The 19,386-nt window shown below is 48.7% G+C and overlaps 4 protein-coding genes across 4 annotated transcripts; 1 reads left to right on the plus strand and 3 right to left on the minus strand.

The window, feature by feature from the left end:
- Positions 1-11,003: 11,003 nt before the first annotated feature.
- On the plus strand, positions 11,004-12,684 carry EI90DRAFT_3127296 (uncharacterized protein; the record flags this gene model as incomplete). Its single annotated transcript, XM_039063999.1, has 4 exons — positions 11,004-11,210; positions 11,260-11,818; positions 11,875-12,126; positions 12,176-12,684. The coding sequence occupies 4 exons, from the start codon at positions 11,004-11,006 to the stop codon at positions 12,682-12,684; spliced, it is 1,527 nt and encodes a 508-aa protein (XP_038913415.1).
- A 356-nt stretch (positions 12,685-13,040) lies between these two features.
- Positions 13,041-13,410, minus strand: EI90DRAFT_2861084 (uncharacterized protein; the record flags this gene model as incomplete). The annotated part of the gene is made up of 2 exons (XM_039053800.1): positions 13,041-13,283; positions 13,333-13,410. Coding segments are annotated over 2 exons (321 nt in total), but the record flags the coding sequence as incomplete, so codon positions are not given.
- A 1,036-nt stretch (positions 13,411-14,446) lies between these two features.
- EI90DRAFT_2928892 (uncharacterized protein) lies at positions 14,447-15,211 on the minus strand (the record flags this gene model as incomplete). Its single annotated transcript, XM_039054976.1, has 1 exon — positions 14,447-15,211. The coding sequence occupies one exon, from the start codon at positions 15,209-15,211 to the stop codon at positions 14,447-14,449; it is 765 nt and encodes a 254-aa protein (XP_038913417.1).
- Positions 15,212-15,517: 306 nt separating this feature from the next.
- Positions 15,518-15,922, minus strand: EI90DRAFT_2862056 (uncharacterized protein; the record flags this gene model as incomplete). Its single annotated transcript, XM_039053810.1, has 1 exon — positions 15,518-15,922. A coding segment is annotated over one exon (405 nt), but the record flags the coding sequence as incomplete, so codon positions are not given.
- Positions 15,923-19,386: the final 3,464 nt, after the last annotated feature.

The raw sequence follows: 19,386 nt of genomic DNA on the forward strand, positions 1-19,386 counted from the left end.
CCCTAAGGTAGGCTTCCACTTCTTGGTTTACTCGTTCCGTCTGCCCATCTGTTTGGGGGTGATAGGGGGTCGAAGGGGTGAGCTTGATGCCGAGGAGGTCTGCGAGTTCTTTCGAGAAGCATGAGATGAAGGCGCTCCCTCTGTCACTGAGGATCTCTTCCAGGAGGCCGTGGTGCTTCCAGACGTGTTCGAGGAAGAGCCACGCAATTCCCGCCGAGTCCACCGTCGTCACTGTTGGGATTGCGTGGATGCGTTTGGATAGGCGATCCACTACGACCAGCACGGCATTGTAACCCTTTGACTCGGGGAGTTCTCCAATCATGTCCACCGAGATCACTTGCCAGCGGCGAGTGGGGATCTTGTTCGGGATGAGCTTCCCCACTTTACGGGAGGGGAAGGATTTGACACGGTTGCAGGTGTCGCATCCGCGTTGTAAGCGTGCTAGGGATGTAACCCAGCAGCAAACAAGAAAAGAGAAAGGGGGCAAAGGAAATCTTACTACCAGTATGGCCGCACATGGTCCCAGTGCAAGTGCACGATACTAATAAATTCTTTTAAAACTCAGAACTCACCCTGGTCCTTCTTGGACAGTCGTCAGGGAGTCAGACTAAGCTCTTTAAACGTATGGGAGGGTCGCTCAACACCACAGTCTTTGTAGCACAGATGAGGGGTCCAACAACTGTAAGTACAACGCAAACTGGGTGTATATATAGAAAAAAGAGAAATCAGAACAAAAAAAAACAAGTAAAATAGCCGATGGGTGGTGGCGATGGAAACAGGAAGAATGTTGAGAGCTCGGCTAAGAAACAATAAGGCAAAAAAAATGTCCACAAGGTAACAATAAAATCAATAATTGAGGCCCATAAGGTCAATATCAACCATCAATCTCGCTTCTCCACCGCATATCCGTCATCCTAACTCCCGTCCCGTCCTTCCATCCTCTTCTCCTGATCCGTCGCTGTCCTTCAAGCTCAAAATCGTGTGAATTGGTGGAGAATTGGTGGAGATATGGGGGAAATGGTGGATATTCGTGAATTTTGGGGAAGTGGCAATATGAGTCTTGAGAAAAAAAGCATGGAGAAAATTGGAAAAAATGGGGAAATGTGCCGTGGGCATTGTGAATGTGTCGGAGGCTTGAGGGTGCTCGTTGGAGCCTCGAAAAACGTGGTTCTGGCCTTGTTTGTGTGGTACTTGCTGTGCCCTCCTACAGCGTACGTACCGCCCGACATACTCCGCCATCCGTGGCCACCAGTAGTCGCGGGAGACGAGTTCCAGGGTTTTCCACCGCCCTGGGTGCCCCGTCGCCTGCGCGTCGTGGTGGAACCGCACCAAGTCATGGTGGAGTTGCGGGTCTTTCGGCACGTATACCTTTCCTCTGTACAGAACCAGCTCTCCTTGCCTCTCCCACTCATCCGACCTCAGCGTGCCCTCCCCAAGTTCTCGCATCGCCTTCACCACCTTCTCATCTAGGTCTTTTGCCCTGCTGATCCTCTCAAGGATAGTCATCTCTTCGCCTTCCACTAAGACCGCCTCCACTGCACGGGCCTCGAACCAGGTGGGTTGGAGGAGAGTCAGCCCTTCGTTGTCGTCTTTACCCTTTGGGTGGTCAGCACAGCATGAGAGTGCATCGGGTTTTCCCATGAGTTTCCCGGGGCGGTGGATGAGGGTGAAGTGGAACTGGGAGAGGAAGAGTGACCACCACGCTTGGCGCCAATTCAGCCGTTGCGCGGTGCGGAAATACCCTAGGTTGCGGTGGTCGGTGTAGACATCCACTTTCTCCTCTACTCCTTGTAGGAAGTGCCGCCATTCCTTGAGGGCGCGCACTATTGCGAGCATTTCCTCATACACCTCGTAGTTGCGCTCTACATCCGTGAAACTCTTGGACATGAAAGCTATGGGGTGGAACTCCCCGTCTGTTTGGAGCTGGGATAGGACCGCGCCAGTTGCAAAGTTAGAGGCGTCGCACTCAAGCTTGAAGCGGCCTGTATCAGTGGGGAAGGCGAGGACTGGGGCGGAGGTGGCGGCGTCTTTAAGGGTGCGGAAAGCATGGTCCTCGTCTGGTCCCCAGGCCCACACTTTGGTTTTGCGGGTCAGCGCGTGGAGGGGGCGGGCTGTCTCGGAGAAGTCCTTGATAAACCAGCGATAGAAGTTGACGAATCCCAGGAAGGATTGTACTTCTTTGACCTTGGTCGGGGTTGGCCAGTCAAGAACTCTGCGGACTTTCATGGGATCCATTGCGACGTTTCCCTCGGAGATGATAAGGCCGAGATACTCGATCCGCTTCTGCTCGAACTTACACTTCTCCGGCTTTAAGAAGAGTCTCCGCTTCCGCAGCATCTCTAGGACCTCTCGGACGACCCTCCGGTGCTCCTCTAGGGTGGCTGTGAAGATCAAGATGTCGTCCATGTAGCAGATGATGACCTCTCGATCGATGAAGTCTCGGAGGATGTCGTTCATCATTGTCTGGAATGTCGCTGGGGAGTTACACAGGCCAAAGAACATGACGGTGGGCTCGAACAATCCCCTGTTGGTCGAAAACGCCGCTTTCCACTCATCGCCGTCCTTGATGCGGACATTGTTAAATCCCCAGCGCAGATCTAGTGCCGAGAAGTATTTGGCATTTCGGAGGCGTGCGAGGACGTCCGAAATGAGTGGGAGGGGATATGAGTTTTTGACCGTGATCTCGTTGAGCTTTCAGTAGTCTTGGACTAGGCGCAACGATCCATCCTTCTTCTTGACAAAGAAGACCGGCGCTCCCATCGGGGATTTGGACGCCCGTATGCGCCCGTTCTGCAGGTTCTCACGCAGGAACTCGTCTAGTTCCTTCTGCTCTGGCCATGACAGGGGGAAGGTCCTCCCTCTTGGGAGCTTGGCATCCAGCACTAGGTCTATTGCATGGTCCCAGGGCTTCCGCAGAGGTAGCTGGTTGAAGGCCTCTTTAGAGAATACGTCTCTGAAGTCTTGGTACTGTTCCGGGACTAGTGCTTCGAACGGTGCTGGGTCCGCTCCTGGCTCGCGGGCCTCCTGGGCCATCCGCTGGGATGGCGTCGTGGTCGCTCTTAGCTCGTGTCCCCACCCCGGAGGGATGATAGCGGCGTAAATCCCGTCCCCAGGTTCCACCACAGGGTCTGGGTCAGCCTGTCCTCGTGCCGACTGGCAGGAGGATGGGCACCGGGACATACTGACCTTTTGCCGCATCCAGTCTACCTCTGGGTTGTGGTGCAGCAACCACAAGTGTCCTATGATGAGGGACTGCCGCCCAAGGTTCGCAACGGCGAAGCAGGCCCGCTCCATGTGCCGCCCGAATGTCAAGAGGGCCTCCAGTTCCTCAGTTATGGCTCCGTTCTCGTTTGGGGTTCCGTCGACGTTGCGAACGGGGATGGGCTGGGGGAGCGGGGTCGTCTCGAGCTTATGCTTCCTAATGAACTCGGGGCTTACAAAGTTCCCAGTGGCTCCCGAGTCTAGGAGCGCTGACATGGAGACGGTGGCGAGGGAGGTTAGGGTGGTCAGCTTTACAGCCATGTTGAGGGATCTGGGGGGTTGCTTGGACAGCACGTAGATGGCGGGTGGTGGGACCGCTACCTTCGGTGCTGTACTTGGGGCTTCTTTGCCCTTACTACTCGAGGACACGATTTTCCTCTTTTTCTTGGTGATGACTCGGTGGAATTTGGACGTCAGCACTGGCTTAGGTGCCTCACGGTATCTACACGAGCTACTACTATCGCCTACAGGCAGCCGGGGCGCGTCCCTCACCGGTCGCCTTCCTGAAAATCCTCTTGGGGCTCTGTCTCTTGCCCCTCCCCTCATCCGCTTCTGGTTTGTCTACCAACTGCCTTCTCAGCCCTTCCATGAGTGCCCTAAGGTCCTCTGGGTGCATTCGCCTGGCTCGGTGGATTTTCGGTTGCGGGCAGTCTCGTGCGACGTGCCCCAGTGCGTTGCAGTTATAGCACAGCCTGTTCCGTCTTTGGTCTATCCTCGAGCGGTCGAGGTCCATGGGCTGCAGTCCCCCTCCCGTCGCAGGGCACGCTGCAGGGGGCGGCGGTGCAGCGGTGGCTGGGGGGCGTAGGGGTGGGGGAGCTGGGTGCGCTTGCAGGAAGGTAGTAGGGAGCGGGGATCTCGTGGGTGGGAGTTGGGGTCTGACTGGGGGCAAGCGGGGCTGCGTTGCCTGGAAGCACCGCCACTGGTTGTCAAGGAGGGTGGCCTCACGTTTCCACTCGGCCCAGGTAGTCGGCATGGGGCGGAGGCGGTAGATGCTCTCTCGGAGCCGGGAGTTGATCGCCTGCTCGAAGCGGTCCACTAGCCCTGCATCTCCTAGCCGCAAGGCAGGGCTGAGGATCTCGAACTCTTGGATGACCTTGTCCACAGAGTCGGTGCCTTGTCGCAAGGTGGCCAGCTTCTGCCTGGCCGTGGCTTCGCAGTTCGGGTCTTGAAACATGGCGTCGAGCTCTGTGTTGAACTCGTCCATGGTAAGCCCAGGGGAGCCCGTCGTCAGCAGCGTGATGGTACGCTGCGTCGCCCATGCTCCCGCAGTCCCTCCCTTCATGTAAGACAGGACAAAGAGGATCTGGGAGAGGGCGTCAGGAAACTCCACCGCCCGAACATGGAAGTAAATGCCGCATTCAGCCTTGAAGCGGTCAAGGTCTTCGGTTGCTCCAGAGAAGGGGGTAGGAGGGGCAACTTTGGGCGGTTTGGGTCTGGGGGCGGGTGTGGGCACCGGTGCGGGCGCTGGCGCCAGTGCGGGCGCAGCTGGGGGTTGGCCCTGGAGTTGGCTCTCTACGATGGCCTGGAGCTCCTGGAATCAGGACAGCAGCTCGTCATACTGCTCTTCGGTCACCATAGCGGGGGAGATGGGGGAGGCGGGGGAAATGAGGTTAAAGCCTTCTTCTGCTGTCAGGGACAGCTCCGAAAGCGGCGAGGTCCCAGCGTGAGGGACTTGATGGGACAGGTGTCGGCTATGCGTAGCGGCGGTCCCGTCGCAGGGTGAGCGTCCCCGACCACTTAGGCTGAAGTGGGAAGTTGAGAAGAAGGCTGCTTCTTCTGTTCCCACCCCAGGCGCTATTATATACATGCGGTCAGGGTCACGTGGGAGAAGCCACGTCATCTCTGCACACAGCCGCGTCTCCCCAGGTGTCTCCACAGGAGATCCCGGAGGTGGCCAGTAGGCAGGAGTGTGTGCGCGGCGCGTGCGGCGATCAGGGGAGTGGGGTTAGGTACATAGTGGTACATGGAGAAAAGGGAAATCGACTGTAGAATAGAAATAGAGAGAAAAGGGGAAAGTGAGAAAGGAGGGACGGGGGGTGATAGCGGGGAAAGCGGAGTAGGGCAGTACGGCGCGGGGTGCAGCGCAGGGTCAGGCGGGTGTGCCCTGACAGAGGGTGGCAGAGGAGTACCAGAGGGAGGAGAGAGGGGAAAGGTAAGGGAGAAGGAGTGGCGGAAAGGAGAGTTGTCAGGTCCGAAGGTGAGTATCGGAGCGGACGGGGGAAGCGTAGGAGGGTGACAAGAGGGGCGGAGGAGTAGAGGTGGTGTGAGGGGTAGGAGGAGGTGTGTTGCCAGGACCGAAGGTGAGTATCGGAACGGCAGCGGTAGGGTATGACTCCGGAGGTGAAGAGGGTGGAGGTCCGGAAGTCGGGTAGGGGTCGGGTATGCACGGATATGACAGAAACTACTTTCCCAAACCCGCACACGTAGCTGAGGCTGGAAGTACCACAGAACAAGGATTCCTTAGGAACCAATGGAAAATTCAAAGTCGTGTTTATAATAGGGAATGTAGGTGTCTCCCAAACGGGCCCAACAAAAGTAATTTCAGGGAAAACTACCCATAAACGACAGAGATATGACTGAAACTCTCGGAAAACAAGGACAACGTTTAAAAATCCAAGCATGAATAAAAGGTTCACTCATCAATGAGATATTCAATAACAGGATGAGCAACATCAAAGTCATGGCTCAGGGAAAAGACGATGTTCATGCAGACTCGTACCCAGTCTGAGGAGCTCTGTGGACGCGCAAAATAATAGCTTTTTTATGCAATGTAAATAAATGTTCTCACGTTTTGCTTCCGCCATTAAAGTCACGTTCTGTACTCAATACAAAAAATCACATGGTACGGAGTTAAAGACATAGCCGATCACCTACTCCGAAACTTGCCCGCGACACTTCGCTCCTCAGACTGGGGCAAAATGTAGTATGGCAGTGCTACGGCACTTTCCGTCCCAAAGTTTCCCGCGCTAATCCTTGGCCCAATTAGGCACCCTCCCCCGCCCTCCATGTCTGCATCCCCTCTGACTGCAACCGACACCATGATAAATGCTAAGCCAACGGCAGAGCAAATAAGGGTCCTAAGCGAACAGAGGTGTGTCAGGGCACACCCGCCTGACCCGGGTCCACCCGGACCCACCCGGCCACACCACACCCACTCCCCGCTGTCTATCCCCCTCCCCCCTCCTTCCTCCCTCTTCTTTCCCCTTTTCTTTATTTCATTCTTCTCATCTTCCTCTTCCTGTTTATTTCTTTCTATCTACATGGACCACCTTCCTTTGTATCGATGTACTATTGACCCGTCCGGCCCACACACCCTGGACGGCTTCCCGCTGTGCCCAGCACGTGCGCATGCAGTGGACGCTCTCGGGATCCCCCACGGGGACACCCGGATGCCTGCGGCTGCCTCCGAGGATGACGTGGCACCCGTCATGTGACTCAAGCCGCATGTACATAAATGTACCTGAAGTGGGAACCGAAGAAGTAACCTTCTTCTCACATTCTCCACTTCAGGTAAGTAGTATAGTTTTCCCCTTTAATAATAATAACACATTCTCCACTTCAGTCTGAGTGGCCAGGGACCACTGTCCTGGATCGGGCCCGCCAGTACACACGCCCGCTCCACACCCCGCGACGGCCTCAGTGCCGGACATTACCCCGGGCCCTCTCGACCCCGGATGCGTCCCTGACAAGGTGGTCAAAACATGCCTGCTGGTTTCAAGCTGAAATTGTGGAATACCTCCTTCAATTTCCCAAACGCAATCTCGTAGCTACTGCGGCAACTGGGACAGGAAAAACATATACTTTCTTCCTTCCAGCACTCTATGAGAAATCCGGTGTCACCTTTATTGTTGTCCCTCTAAAAAAACTGGCTCACCAGCACTGTGAGAGTGCAGTTAAGCTAGGCCTGACAGCGATAACTGTAGAAGCTGAAAACTGTCAGGGCACACCCGCCTGACCCGCCTCCACCCGGGCCCACCTCACCCGGTTCCCCTTCTCCCACCCTGCACCCCTCCTTCATACCCCTTCCCCCTCTATCCCTCTCCCACTTCCACTTCTATTTCCATTTCTACTTCACACGGACGACCTTTCCCTTATATCCATGTATTATTGACCCGCCCACGATGCACACACGACGTGCCTAGCCCCGGACGACCCCGGACGGCTCTAGGGCGCAACCTAGTGCGTGCGCGTTGTAGGAGAAATAACGGCCACACTATGGAAACCCATTATGAAAATATGCCAGATAAATCACAAAACCTCATACGACAAGTAGATATGAGAACATAGAAGGACCTGAATTTTTACGAATTTTACGAATTATTACGACTATACACGATAAATCGAAAGAAAGAAAAATAACAAAAATACTTCAAGCTTACCATCAACGAGACGGAATTCTCGGGGGAATTTATAGCAAATATTAAACCAAGAATTAGGACAATCGACCAAGATTTGACTATAAAAATAATCAGAGAACCTCCACGGAAACTACTTTCCCACGTCCGCACACATAGCAAGGATGGAAGTACCACGGAACAAAGATTCCTCAGGAACTAATGCAAAAGTCAAAGTCGTGTTTATAATAGGAAATGTAGATGTCACCCAAACGGAACCAATGAGAGTAATTATAGGGGAAACTACCCATAAACGACGGAGATATGACTAAAACTCCTGCAAAACGAGGACAATGTCTAAAAAGCAAGCGCGAAGATTAACTAGTAACGACCGAGACAAGCTTGATAGCCCATTAGAAAGGAAAGGATCTACTCTTAATCCTCCCAAATTTCCATAATAAAAGGATCATGCGTTAATGAGAAATCCAATAACGGGAATAGCGACATCAAAAGTCCGAGCTCAGGGACAAGACGATGATTGCGTAGGATCCATAATTAAAACATACAACGAAATTTACACGGAAATTATGAAAAATAGGAAACTATAGTTATGCAAATTCTCAGCCCAAACGGTCCAGCCGTTGTGAAGTTATACCCATGGCGGGAATATAGGAATCCGCATCATGTGTAATGACACGTGAGGGTGGCGATGCGCAGGGAACCGGCCGTCGGAACCGAGATCCGCACTTCGGCAGATCGCGAAGACCAATTTCCGTCCAAATAAGGAAGAGCCCGGTCAAAACAAAGCACGAAAGGTGCAAAACAACCTTAGATCATGAGGGAAAAATCTGAAATAAATCACAGAAGCCCATATGAAAGAAATAAACACCCGCGCATATCATAAATCCCGAACAACTAAACGAAAACGGCTCCCGCATACGAACAACTATGGGAACGACGCACGTGATTACCGAATGTGCGCGCGAAACTTTGCTAACTCAACGAATACAGGGAAATAGGACACAACCTTAGTACCATTGGAAAGGTGGGAATAAATGGAAATTTATGATACCAAGAACGTGAGAAAACATCCAGAAATGAATGAGATACAAGGACATGAAGTTAGAAACCTGAAAACACGCGGGAAGACAGCTTCAAGAGGTCTAGAGCCCTAAATAAAATACATAAAAATATGATATCTTCGAGGACGACCTACTATAACAACGAACAATACATATGGAGGATTAGGATGTGATAATACAAAAGGGAATCAGGGAATATGAACGAAATTCACGAAAACTACTAAACTACGACGGACCATGGCGGGAATTTTAGGGAACGATGTTCTAATGAAGTAGAGAGCTATAACACATTCGTTTGAGTAATTCTTGATTACTAGCAACTTTTTCTTTCAGTTTTAAACCTGAATAATTCACTCATTTATCATTTCAGTCTCATTTTAACTAAAATGTCACTAAATAAAATTGGAATAAATCAGCTGAAGGTCTCAGCACAGTCGCACGCATAGTAATGCGAGGTTTGAATTCAGTATGACCGAGTCATAGCGAACTTAATGGGAAATATGGGGAATTTGAAATAGGGAACTGCGGCAAATGCGGCGCAGACAAATTCTAATTAACCATTAAAATAGCTTAGGCGAGGAAGGACAATAAGGATTCCAGGCGCAGTCTGACCGCAGTAGACCGCAGTTCAGCGCAGCAAAGCGCAGCGGAACTATAGCGTGAAAATTTCACTTTTTATTCAGTTTGAGAAAAATACACTGTAAATAAATCCTGTAAATAGAAGGTAGAGCGTGAAAAAGGAAGGCGACCCAAGGAGTATAAAAGGGAGACCCTTTCTGCGACCTTTCGCCCCCCTTAGAGAAGTAAGAAAATAGAGTATTATTTTTCTCAAGCATTTCTGGTTGTCACTCCAGTGCGAAAAAGTGATATACAGTTAAGATTGCCACTGTAGTAAAAGGCAGCAATTAAGGAGAGAAGTAAGAAAATAGAGTATTATTTTTCTCAAGCATTTCTGGTTGTCACTCCAGTGCGAAAAAGTGATATACAGTTAAGATTGCCACTGTAGTAAAAGGCAGCAATTAAGGAGAGAAATATTAAGTAGATATTTCAACAGGAGAGCTGGTTAACACTCCAGATTTCAAAGTGTAAACACAAAACAGTTATTTTGCTACTGTTAAAACAAGCAATAAAATAAGACAAAAATAGAACGAACTCAAGGGACACTCCAGACACCATCCAAATTCATTAACTGAATAGAATCTTTGAAACTTCACCAAGTAGAAGATTAAATTCAAGTTTAAATCCAAATTAAACAACGCTACACAAAATTACACCTAGACAAATTAATAAATTTCAATAAAGAAACAGCTCCGCAGGGCTCGGTTTATCTGTAAGTCAATTCCCAGGAACTTTAAAACTAACCCATAAAAATAGAATTAGCCAAAACACTCGGATTGGTACTATATTTACAATAAACAACACTAGTACACTTCCCCATCCTAACTAAAGAACCAGGGAACAGCTTGGTGGTGGTCTCGTTTGAACCTCCCAACTGACCTTCCTTCGTTCTCTCCTTCAGCGTGCAGCATACACCCTTGGGATCCCCCACGGGAACACCCGGGTGACTGCGGCTGTATGCGGGGTGACGTGGCGGACCTCATGTGACCCAAGCCGCATGTATATAAACACACCTGGGGTGGGAACCGAAGAAGTAACCTTCTTCTCAACATTCCCACTTCAGTCTAAGTGGCCAGGGATCGCCGTCCCACATTGGGGCTGCCAGTACGCACGCCCGATCCACCCCCCATGAGGTCCTCAGCACCGGACGCTACTCCCGGACCGCCTCGACCGCGGACGTGACCCTGACAAAAACATCAGTAAAGATCTAATAAATGTATGTTTCTTTCACTCTCCACATACCAATAAGCTAATTCCGGTACAGGAGATAGCGGAAATCAAATACAGATACGTTATCCTTGGACCGGATTTGCTCTGCGGTGAACTCTTGAAGCTACTTTGGAGGAGTGCAAAATTTGTTTCTCAAATCAGCTGAATCATAGTTGATGAGGCACACTGCGTTACACAGTGGCTGTCCTTCCGTTCTAAATATGCGGATCTTCACTCATTGTATGCATACCTTCAATCCCGATGCCAATGGTACCTTACATCCGCAACCCTCGATGCACGTACTTGCAGCAAGGTACTTTCCACCATTAATATGGATCCATATCATACTACGCAGGGTGGGGATTATACAAAGTGGATCCGCTGTTCAAATGATCGTCCAAACTTACATTACTGTGTACGGCCAATGCAGTACAGTAGAGAATCCTGCAAAGATCTTGCGTTCCTTGTGCCGTTGGGACTCAAAGAATCCGACCCTGTCATGCCAGTGCCATTCTTTGTTTACTGCAATTCTCGAAATGATGCAGAACGGAGTGCTACTTACCTCCGGTCTCGAGTGGACGGGTCACTAAAGAAGAGGATAATTTGGGTCCACTCAGGGATGTCGGATAAACACAAACAGCAAGCAGTTGAAATGTTTAGGGATGGAAGACTTATTGGAATAACCGCCACAGAATCCTTGGGGTTGGTAAGTGCAGCACTCCACATGCGATACCCACACTGACAGTAAAACAAAGGGTTTTGACTTACCAAATATCGCAAGACTCGTCCAATTTGGCCCGCCTGACAACTTGAGTACGCTTGCACAGCGCTTTGGTCGTGCAGCAAGGGACCCGGACATGAGTGGTATTGTCATCCTTCTTGCACCACGAGATTATTTCGAAGAAACCCGCCTTGAGCGAGAAGGGAGGGCAAAGAAGATGGCCAAACGGAAAAAACGTAAAGCCACTATGCAGAAAATCACAAGCACAGATGACCAGCCAAGGAAGCGAACAAGGCAACTGCTTACCATGGTTAATCACGTGGATGCCCACGAAGTTGCCCCATCTAACAATGAATTTGACGAATATCTGCTTGATCTTCATCAACCAGATCCGATGCTGCCATTGCGAGAGGATGTTTGGCCGTCAAGCGACAATGATCACCCTGATGAGGGGCATTGTGATTTGGAAACATCCAGTGTATCGGAGGATGAAATGTGGGATGAGTTTCCGGATATCGATTTTGATGTGGTGTGTAAGGCAATGGAGGGTGGGAATAGCGCCACCGATGGGATAGAATGCATGGATGCCATTGGTGAGTCCTTCCCACGATAACGAGGTTTGTTGGGCAGACTCACATTTGAGCGGTAGATCACAATCAACCCAACGCTATTGATGATGAGGTGATAGAGCCATCTGTGGAGCATGTTGAAGACAGTGGCGTTCATGTGTCAACACGGAATAAACCAAGAATGGTGAAGGCGAAGAGGGGGCCAGCAGACTGCAAGAATATTGACCCAGGTCTTGATGCATTTATCAATGCTGACCTGCTGCCAGATGGTGATCCTAGGAGGGGTTGCCGTAGGTTAGTGTTCGACATATATTTCGGTAATACCCACACAAGTGAGTTTGAATTACCTTCCCAGCTTTCCCACCCTGAAATCCCCACCAGGGACGCCACGCGGCTGTTGCAAATGGTGTGATCCACGCAAGTCGACAAGTTGCTGTGACCTACACAGTCCTGGACACACATCAGGGATGTTTGATGCCGAAGTTGAACCACTTCCCAGTAAGTGGAACCCACAGCATGTCGGACCCAAGTCCAAATACGAGAAGGATGATGCCCAGTCGACTGCTCTTGACAAGGCACTTTATGAGTGGAGAAAGGAGGAATTTGCCCGCGCTCACCCTGACCGCCATGATGATATGTGGGTGGGAGACTGGCTCATTCTCCCAGATGATGTAATTGACGACATCATCTATCTCGCACATCTGAACAAGCTAACATGTTGCGAGAAGTTCATTCAACTTGTTGATTGGGTATATCGCGAACGCTATGCTTTGGAATTACTCGACATTGTGCACAAGATATTTCCACTCCCCCCTGAATCACCCACCATCGCTCAAAATGCATCCCAAGCTGTCGAAAATTCTCGAATCAGCACATGCTCAAACTGTTGAACCCGTGGTCACAATGGTACGTTTTATGTTACTTTCCATGCAGTACAAATGCATTTGCGCCCTAGCTCGAACATGCTCTGCACCGTGTGGTACATGTGGGCGAACAGGTCATACTCGTGAGTAGTTTTGTACCGTTGATGTGTCAATAAGATAGATCAGCCTTTTTTCTTGTAGGGACAAAATGTAAAGACAAGGAGAATGCTGTACCGCCCTCGACATCGGTGTTGCGCCACTGAGGTTTACGCTCCCAGATCAATGGCTTCTATTTCAGGTCCCTCATCATTTTCTTCGTTATCCATGTTAACAGAACTCCACATCGTTCCCCTCAAATATTGCTTGCACCCCTTCTGAAAGTAATCCTCTATGAAGTAAGGTACCTTCCGCCCTCTCTCGTACCTGTGTGGCCGGAGCTCACGAAGGGTCCTTTTTAAACCATCCAGCCTAGATTGGATGTCAGGAGCTGCATGATGGAGCATTTTCTCCGGTATGTGAAAATCGTGCTCAATGTCTTCGATGCACTGACGGTATGCATTAATGATTGATGATTGACTAATCACATAGTTGATTGTCCTTCCAGAACCAGAGCCACCATACATGACCTGTGCTTCAATGTTAATATTTGTCATCACTGATTAACATCCGCCACACCTTTGTATATAGGTTCATTAGTTCCACAAGCCAGTCAATTGCTCGAAATCCACCCTCCTTTCCAGATGGACAGCACAACCAACACCTCATCACGGCATCTCTTAATGGATCGGGAAGTTGCCTAAGTTGAAATATGAACTTGGATAAGTGTTTCTGTCATATCCGTGCATACCCGACCCCGACCCGACTTCCGGACCTCCACCCTCTTCACCTCCGGAGTCATAACCTACCGCTGCCGTTCCGATACTCACCCTCGGTCCTGGCAACACACCTCCTCCTTACCTCCCCGACCCTATCTCCGTCCGCTCCGATACTCATCTCGGACCGAACACTGCCCCTCTCGCCACCCTCCTACTACTCCGCTCCCCCTTCACAACACCTCCACCCTCCCGTCATCCTCCTACACTTCCCCCGTCTGCTCCGATACTCACCTTCGGACCTGACTACTCTCCTTCCTGCCACTCCTTCTCCCTTACCTTTCCCCTCTCTCCTCCCTCTGTTACTCCTCCGCCACCCTTCCGCCAAGTTACGACCTTCCACCACTGTTCCGTACTTCGCACTCGGACACCGCTCGTACCTTACTCCGAGCCTCCGTCATAGTCCCTACCTCGGACTATGACTCCACCTCGGTCTTAGTCCATTGCATTGGTGACCTCATACTATGTAAACACCATTGCCAATATCCCTCGGACTTTCAACCCCGCCTCCGTAACCTCCGTAAGCTCCGCAACCCCCAAGCTTCGCGGACTGCCTTCGGCACTCTCGCCGCTTGTAATGTATTTCTCGCATTTTCCCATCACCCCTATTTGGACTACTGCTTCTTCCTATTCTAGCCAGTTAGTCATCATCCCCACTTCCCCTCATCCTCCTGCCCCTCTGGGCCTCGCCCTCCCTACCTCCTTTCGGACGTATCACAGGTCCTGCCTTATGACCTTCGGTACCACTCCGCTTCTTCTACCCTTTGTTCCCGTTCGGACGTCTTCGTTCCGATTCGGTTACCCTTTGTTCTCCTTGTGCTTTTGCCCCTTCCATTATATATATCGGCGCTTGTACATACTCATTTTGGTTTAGTCCGAAATCGACCTGAAATGCCCCCAAGAGACTTCCTGCTCACCTACTGTGAAATTAAGGACCAAATGGACAAACAGCAATGGCACAGCGCTCCGCTTGAGTCGCTGAGGCCAAGGTCCCTCCACGCTAAGTCTCCGATTCCACTCCGGAGTCGTCTGTTCCCGCCCAGTTCTAACAGTTTCGCATATTTGTGTTTTCCACAGGCCTGAAACACCGGCACCCAGAATGAGAGGACATCGACGATGATATCAACCATTCCATAGTTCACTGCATGAACGAGGATTCGGTAATACATGGTATCGCAATTGAATAGGACCTGGTTCATCCATCGCTCGTCACACTCCTTGTTACGTCTTTGATCAGATGATATTGTGTCTGTTTCGAAATATGCAGACACAATGGTCTTTGCCCTTCTCTCAATGTCCTCCCAATCAGGTTTGCTTTCTACGTAATTCCGAAGGTCTCCACCGACGTTCTCTGTCCAAGCATCGAGGATCGTGGTCTTTGTGATGAACATTATTCCATCGTTCATCATACGGAAGGGGGGAATGCTTTTGTTGAGTTTTGCAACGTCATTGGGGAAGAGATGGGCGAGTTTTTTGTAGAGGCCATTTGGATCATTGCGTAAGTTGTGTCCCATTGTGTGAATCCTATTAATAGCATCCACACATGCCATTCTAACGTGAAATAGCCCAGGTATCGGTAGCAGATAATGCATACGCTCCAAAACATCCTCTTCGATGCATCGTGACTGCAAGATGGTCTCAATTTTCTCCAATGACCCGAGATCGCCATGAACCAAGATCATGTACTTTTCATATGTTGCAGCGTCCATAATCCCACTCTGTTCCAGCAGCGACAGAAGAGCTTGGATGTTTCCATCGATTGTTGATGCCTTCGCATACATTGCTTTCGCTGTTGAGTATGTTGTCTTTTCCGGGCTCAGTTTAAATGTTGAACATGGTTGCCCAAGGTTCGAGCGCATTTCAGGGAAGTATTCGTCTATGAGTATGGCTTTGATGTGCCACTGACAATGTTTTATGAGGTTCTGGATAGTGGGTGATGTTGGGATAACATCGGATAGAGTCATGGGAGGGTATGGGTTTGTTGCGTCCGGGTTATTGTTGTGACGTTCCCAGATCATTTCGGCATACTCAAGATGCTCCGGGAGCACTTGACTAGGGGGATTGAGGAACACGCCAGTGGTGATACTCTCAAAGGTACGTTCATTGAGATCCGTTGACTGACCAACTCCGAATTTGAAGTCGCAATTGTCATATGCCAGATTGAGTACCCTAGTACGTCCAAGTTCCAAGTTCATAATCTTCTGAGTCTTCACTAACGAGTTCCGAATGTTTTCGGTGGACTTTGGTGAGACTGAGAGGCCCGCATGCACTGCCCATTCTCGGACTGATTTGGATGCTTGGCTTGCAGTAAGATAGAATGCATTTTTGGCTTGCATCGCATTGCAATGCTCATTGGAACTATGGAGTAGTATTGATATGATTACAGCTCCTTTCTATGATCACGGTAAGTCTTGTTGTTTCATGTTCATGCCAATTGTTGAAGTGCTTACTGTGTCAAGAAGTGCATGATTTCTTTCTCCGGATGTGCCCTTGCATGCTTTCCCCCCAGATACAGCATCTTGGGTTTCATCATCGGCAAAATCGGTTGGTACTGGGACAGGTCTAGCTCTCCTGCATAACCCTGAAGCCCCATTTACATCCAATAGTCGGCGGCAAAGGCCCCAAACGGCTGGCGATTTGGCTTGGAATAACTCTTTCAACCTACTTCACCGCCCGGCTTCCAGTTGATCCACGCGTGCCTTATATGCACTCATGCGCAGACTACTCTCTGTCCCTATGAGATCCTGGACTTCCTGACTGTAAACCGATGTAGATGTATCTAACACAAACTGATGTAAAACTGCAGCCTCTGCACGTGTGTTGCGAGTATGTGCAAGCAGTATTGTGGATTCCAGTTCAATTTTTTCGTCAAGGAAGTGCTTATAGGTGAGTAGTACTGATATAAACATGGTCACCATCATCCCCTGAGCAGATATGCACCTCAGGATCTCCTGCGCGCGTAATATCAGGTCGGTTGCAGTCAGAGGGGACGCAGACATGGAGGGCGGGGGAGGGTGCCTAATTGGGCCAAGGATTAGTGCAGGAAACTTTGGGACGGAAAGTGCCGTAGCACTGCCATACTACATTTTGCCCCAGTCTGAGGAGCAAAGTGTCGCGGGCAAGTTTCGGAGTAGGTGATCGGCTATGTCTTTAACTCCGTACCATGTGATTTTTTGTATTGAGTACAGAACGTGACTTTAATGGCGGAAGCAAAACGTGAGAATAACGATTTAGCGTGAGAACGTTTATTTACATTGCGTAAAAAAGCTATTATTTTGCGCGTCCACGGAGCTCCTCAGACTGGGTACGAGTCTGATGTTCACGTAGGATCCATATTTAAAACACACAACGAAATTTACACGGAAATTATGATAAATAAGAAACTATAGTTATGCAAAGTTTCAGTCCAAACGGTCCAGCCGATGTGAAGTTACACCAATGACAGGAATATAGAAATCCACATCATGCTTAAAGACACGTGAGGGTGGTGATGCAAAGGGAACCAGCTGTTGGAACCGAGATCTGCACTCCGGCAGATTGCGAAGACCAACTTCTGTCCAAATAAGGAAGACCCTGGTCAAAACAAAGCATGGAAAGTACAAAAACACCTTAGAACATGAGGGAAAAATCTGAAATAAATCATGGGAGCCTATATTAAGGATACAAACACCTGCGCATACAATAAATTCCGAAAAATTAAACAGAAACGGCGCCTGCATACGAATGACTACGGGAATGATGCATGTGATTACCAAATGCGTGCGCGAACTTTTGCTAACTCGACAAATACCAAGAAATAGAATACAACTTTAGTACCATTGGAAAGGTGGGAATAAATGAAAATTTATGATGCCGAGAACGTGAAAACCTATTCAGAAATGAATGAGATACAAGGACATGAAGTTAGAAACCTGAAAACGCGAGGGAAGACAGCTTCAAGAGGTCCAGAGCCCCAAATAAAATACATAAAAATATGATATCTTGGAGGACGACCTACTATAACAACGACCAATACATATGAAGGACTAGGATGCAATAATACAAAGGGGAATCAGGGGAGAGGGATGAAATCCACGAAATCCACTAAACTATGATGGACCATGGCAGGAATTTTAGGGAACGATATACTAATGAAGCAGAGAGTTATAACACATTCGTTTGAACAATTATTGACTACTAGCAACTTTTTCTTTCGGTTCTAAACCTGAATAATTCACTCATTTATCATTTCAAGTCTCATTTCAACTAAATGTTACTGGATAAAAATAGAATAAATCAGCTGAAGGTCTCAGCGCAGCCGTACACATAGCAATGTGAGGTTTGAATTCAGAATGACTGAGTCATAGCAAACTAAATGGTAAATAAGAGGAATTTGAAATAGAAAACTGTGACAAATGCAGCACAGTCAAGTTCTAATTGAACCATTAAAATAGCTTAGGCAAGGAAGGACAATAAGGATTCTAGGCGCAGTCTGACCACAGTAGAGCCGCAGTTCAGCGCAGCTGAGCACAGTAGAACTATAGCATGAAAAATTCATTTTTTATTCAGTTTGAGGAAAATACACTGTAAATAAATCCTGTAAATACGAGGTAGAGCGTGAAAAAGGAAGGCAACCCAAGGAGTATAGAAGGGAGACCTTTTCTGCGACTTTTCACCCCCCTCAGAGAAGTAAGAAAATAGAGTATTATTTTTCTCAAGCATTTCTGGTTATCACTCCAGTGCGAAAAAGTGATATACAGTTAAGATTGCCACTGTAGTAAAAGGCAGCAATTAGGGAGAGGAATATTAAGTAAATATTTCAACAGGAGAGCTGGTTAACACTCCAGATTTCAAAGTGTAAACACAAAACAGTTATTTTGCTACTGTTAAAACAAGCAATAAAAATAAGATAAAAATAAGACAAGGTCAAGGGACACTACAGACACGATCTATACCCATTAACTGAGTAGAATCTTTGAAAATTCACCAAGTAAAAGATTTAATTCAAGTTAAAATCCAAATTTAACGATCCTACACAGTATTACACCCAGGCAAATTGAGAAATTACAATAGAGGAACAGCTCCGCAGGGCTTTGTTTATCTGTAAGTCAATTCTCAGAAACTTTTAGACTAACCCATAAGAATTAGCCAAAACACTCAGATTGGTACTATAATTACAACAAATAATACTAGTACACTTCCCCATCCTAACTAAAGAACCAGGGAACAGCTTGGTGGTGGTCTCGTTTGAACCTACCAACTGACCTTCCTTTGTTCTCTCCTTCACCATGGCGAAAGCATCAGCCCATAAGAAGTTTGGAGCCTCGGCGTTGTAGGAGAAATAACGGTCACACTATGGAAACCCATTATGGAAATATGCCAGATAAATCACAAAACCCCATACGACAAGTAGATATGAGAAAATAGAAGGACCTGAATTTTAATGAATTTTTACGAATTTTTACGAATTATTATGACTATATGCGATAAATTGAAAGAAAGAAAATTAGCAAAAATACTTCAAGCTTAGCATCAACAAGACGGAATTCTCGGGGGAATTTATAGCAAATATTAAAGGACAATAGACCAAGATTTGACTATAGAAACAATCAGAGAACCTCCACGGAAACTACTTTCCCACATCTGCACACTAGCCAAGGATGGAAGTACCACGGAACAAGGAGTCCTCAGGAACTAATGCAAAATTCAAAGTCGTGTTTATAATAGGAAATGTAGATGTCCCCCAAACGGACCCAATGAAAGTAATTACAGGGAAAACTACCCATAAACGATGGAGATATGACTAAAACTCCTGCAAAACGAGGACAACGTTTAAAAAGCAAGCGTGAAGACTAACCAGTAACGACCGAGACGAGCT

Source organism: Cantharellus anzutake (assembly GCF_015039405.1).
Source record: "Cantharellus anzutake strain C23 chromosome Unknown EI90scaffold_42, whole genome shotgun sequence".
In the NCBI taxonomy this organism is placed as follows: domain Eukaryota; kingdom Fungi; phylum Basidiomycota; class Agaricomycetes; order Cantharellales; family Hydnaceae; genus Cantharellus; species Cantharellus anzutake.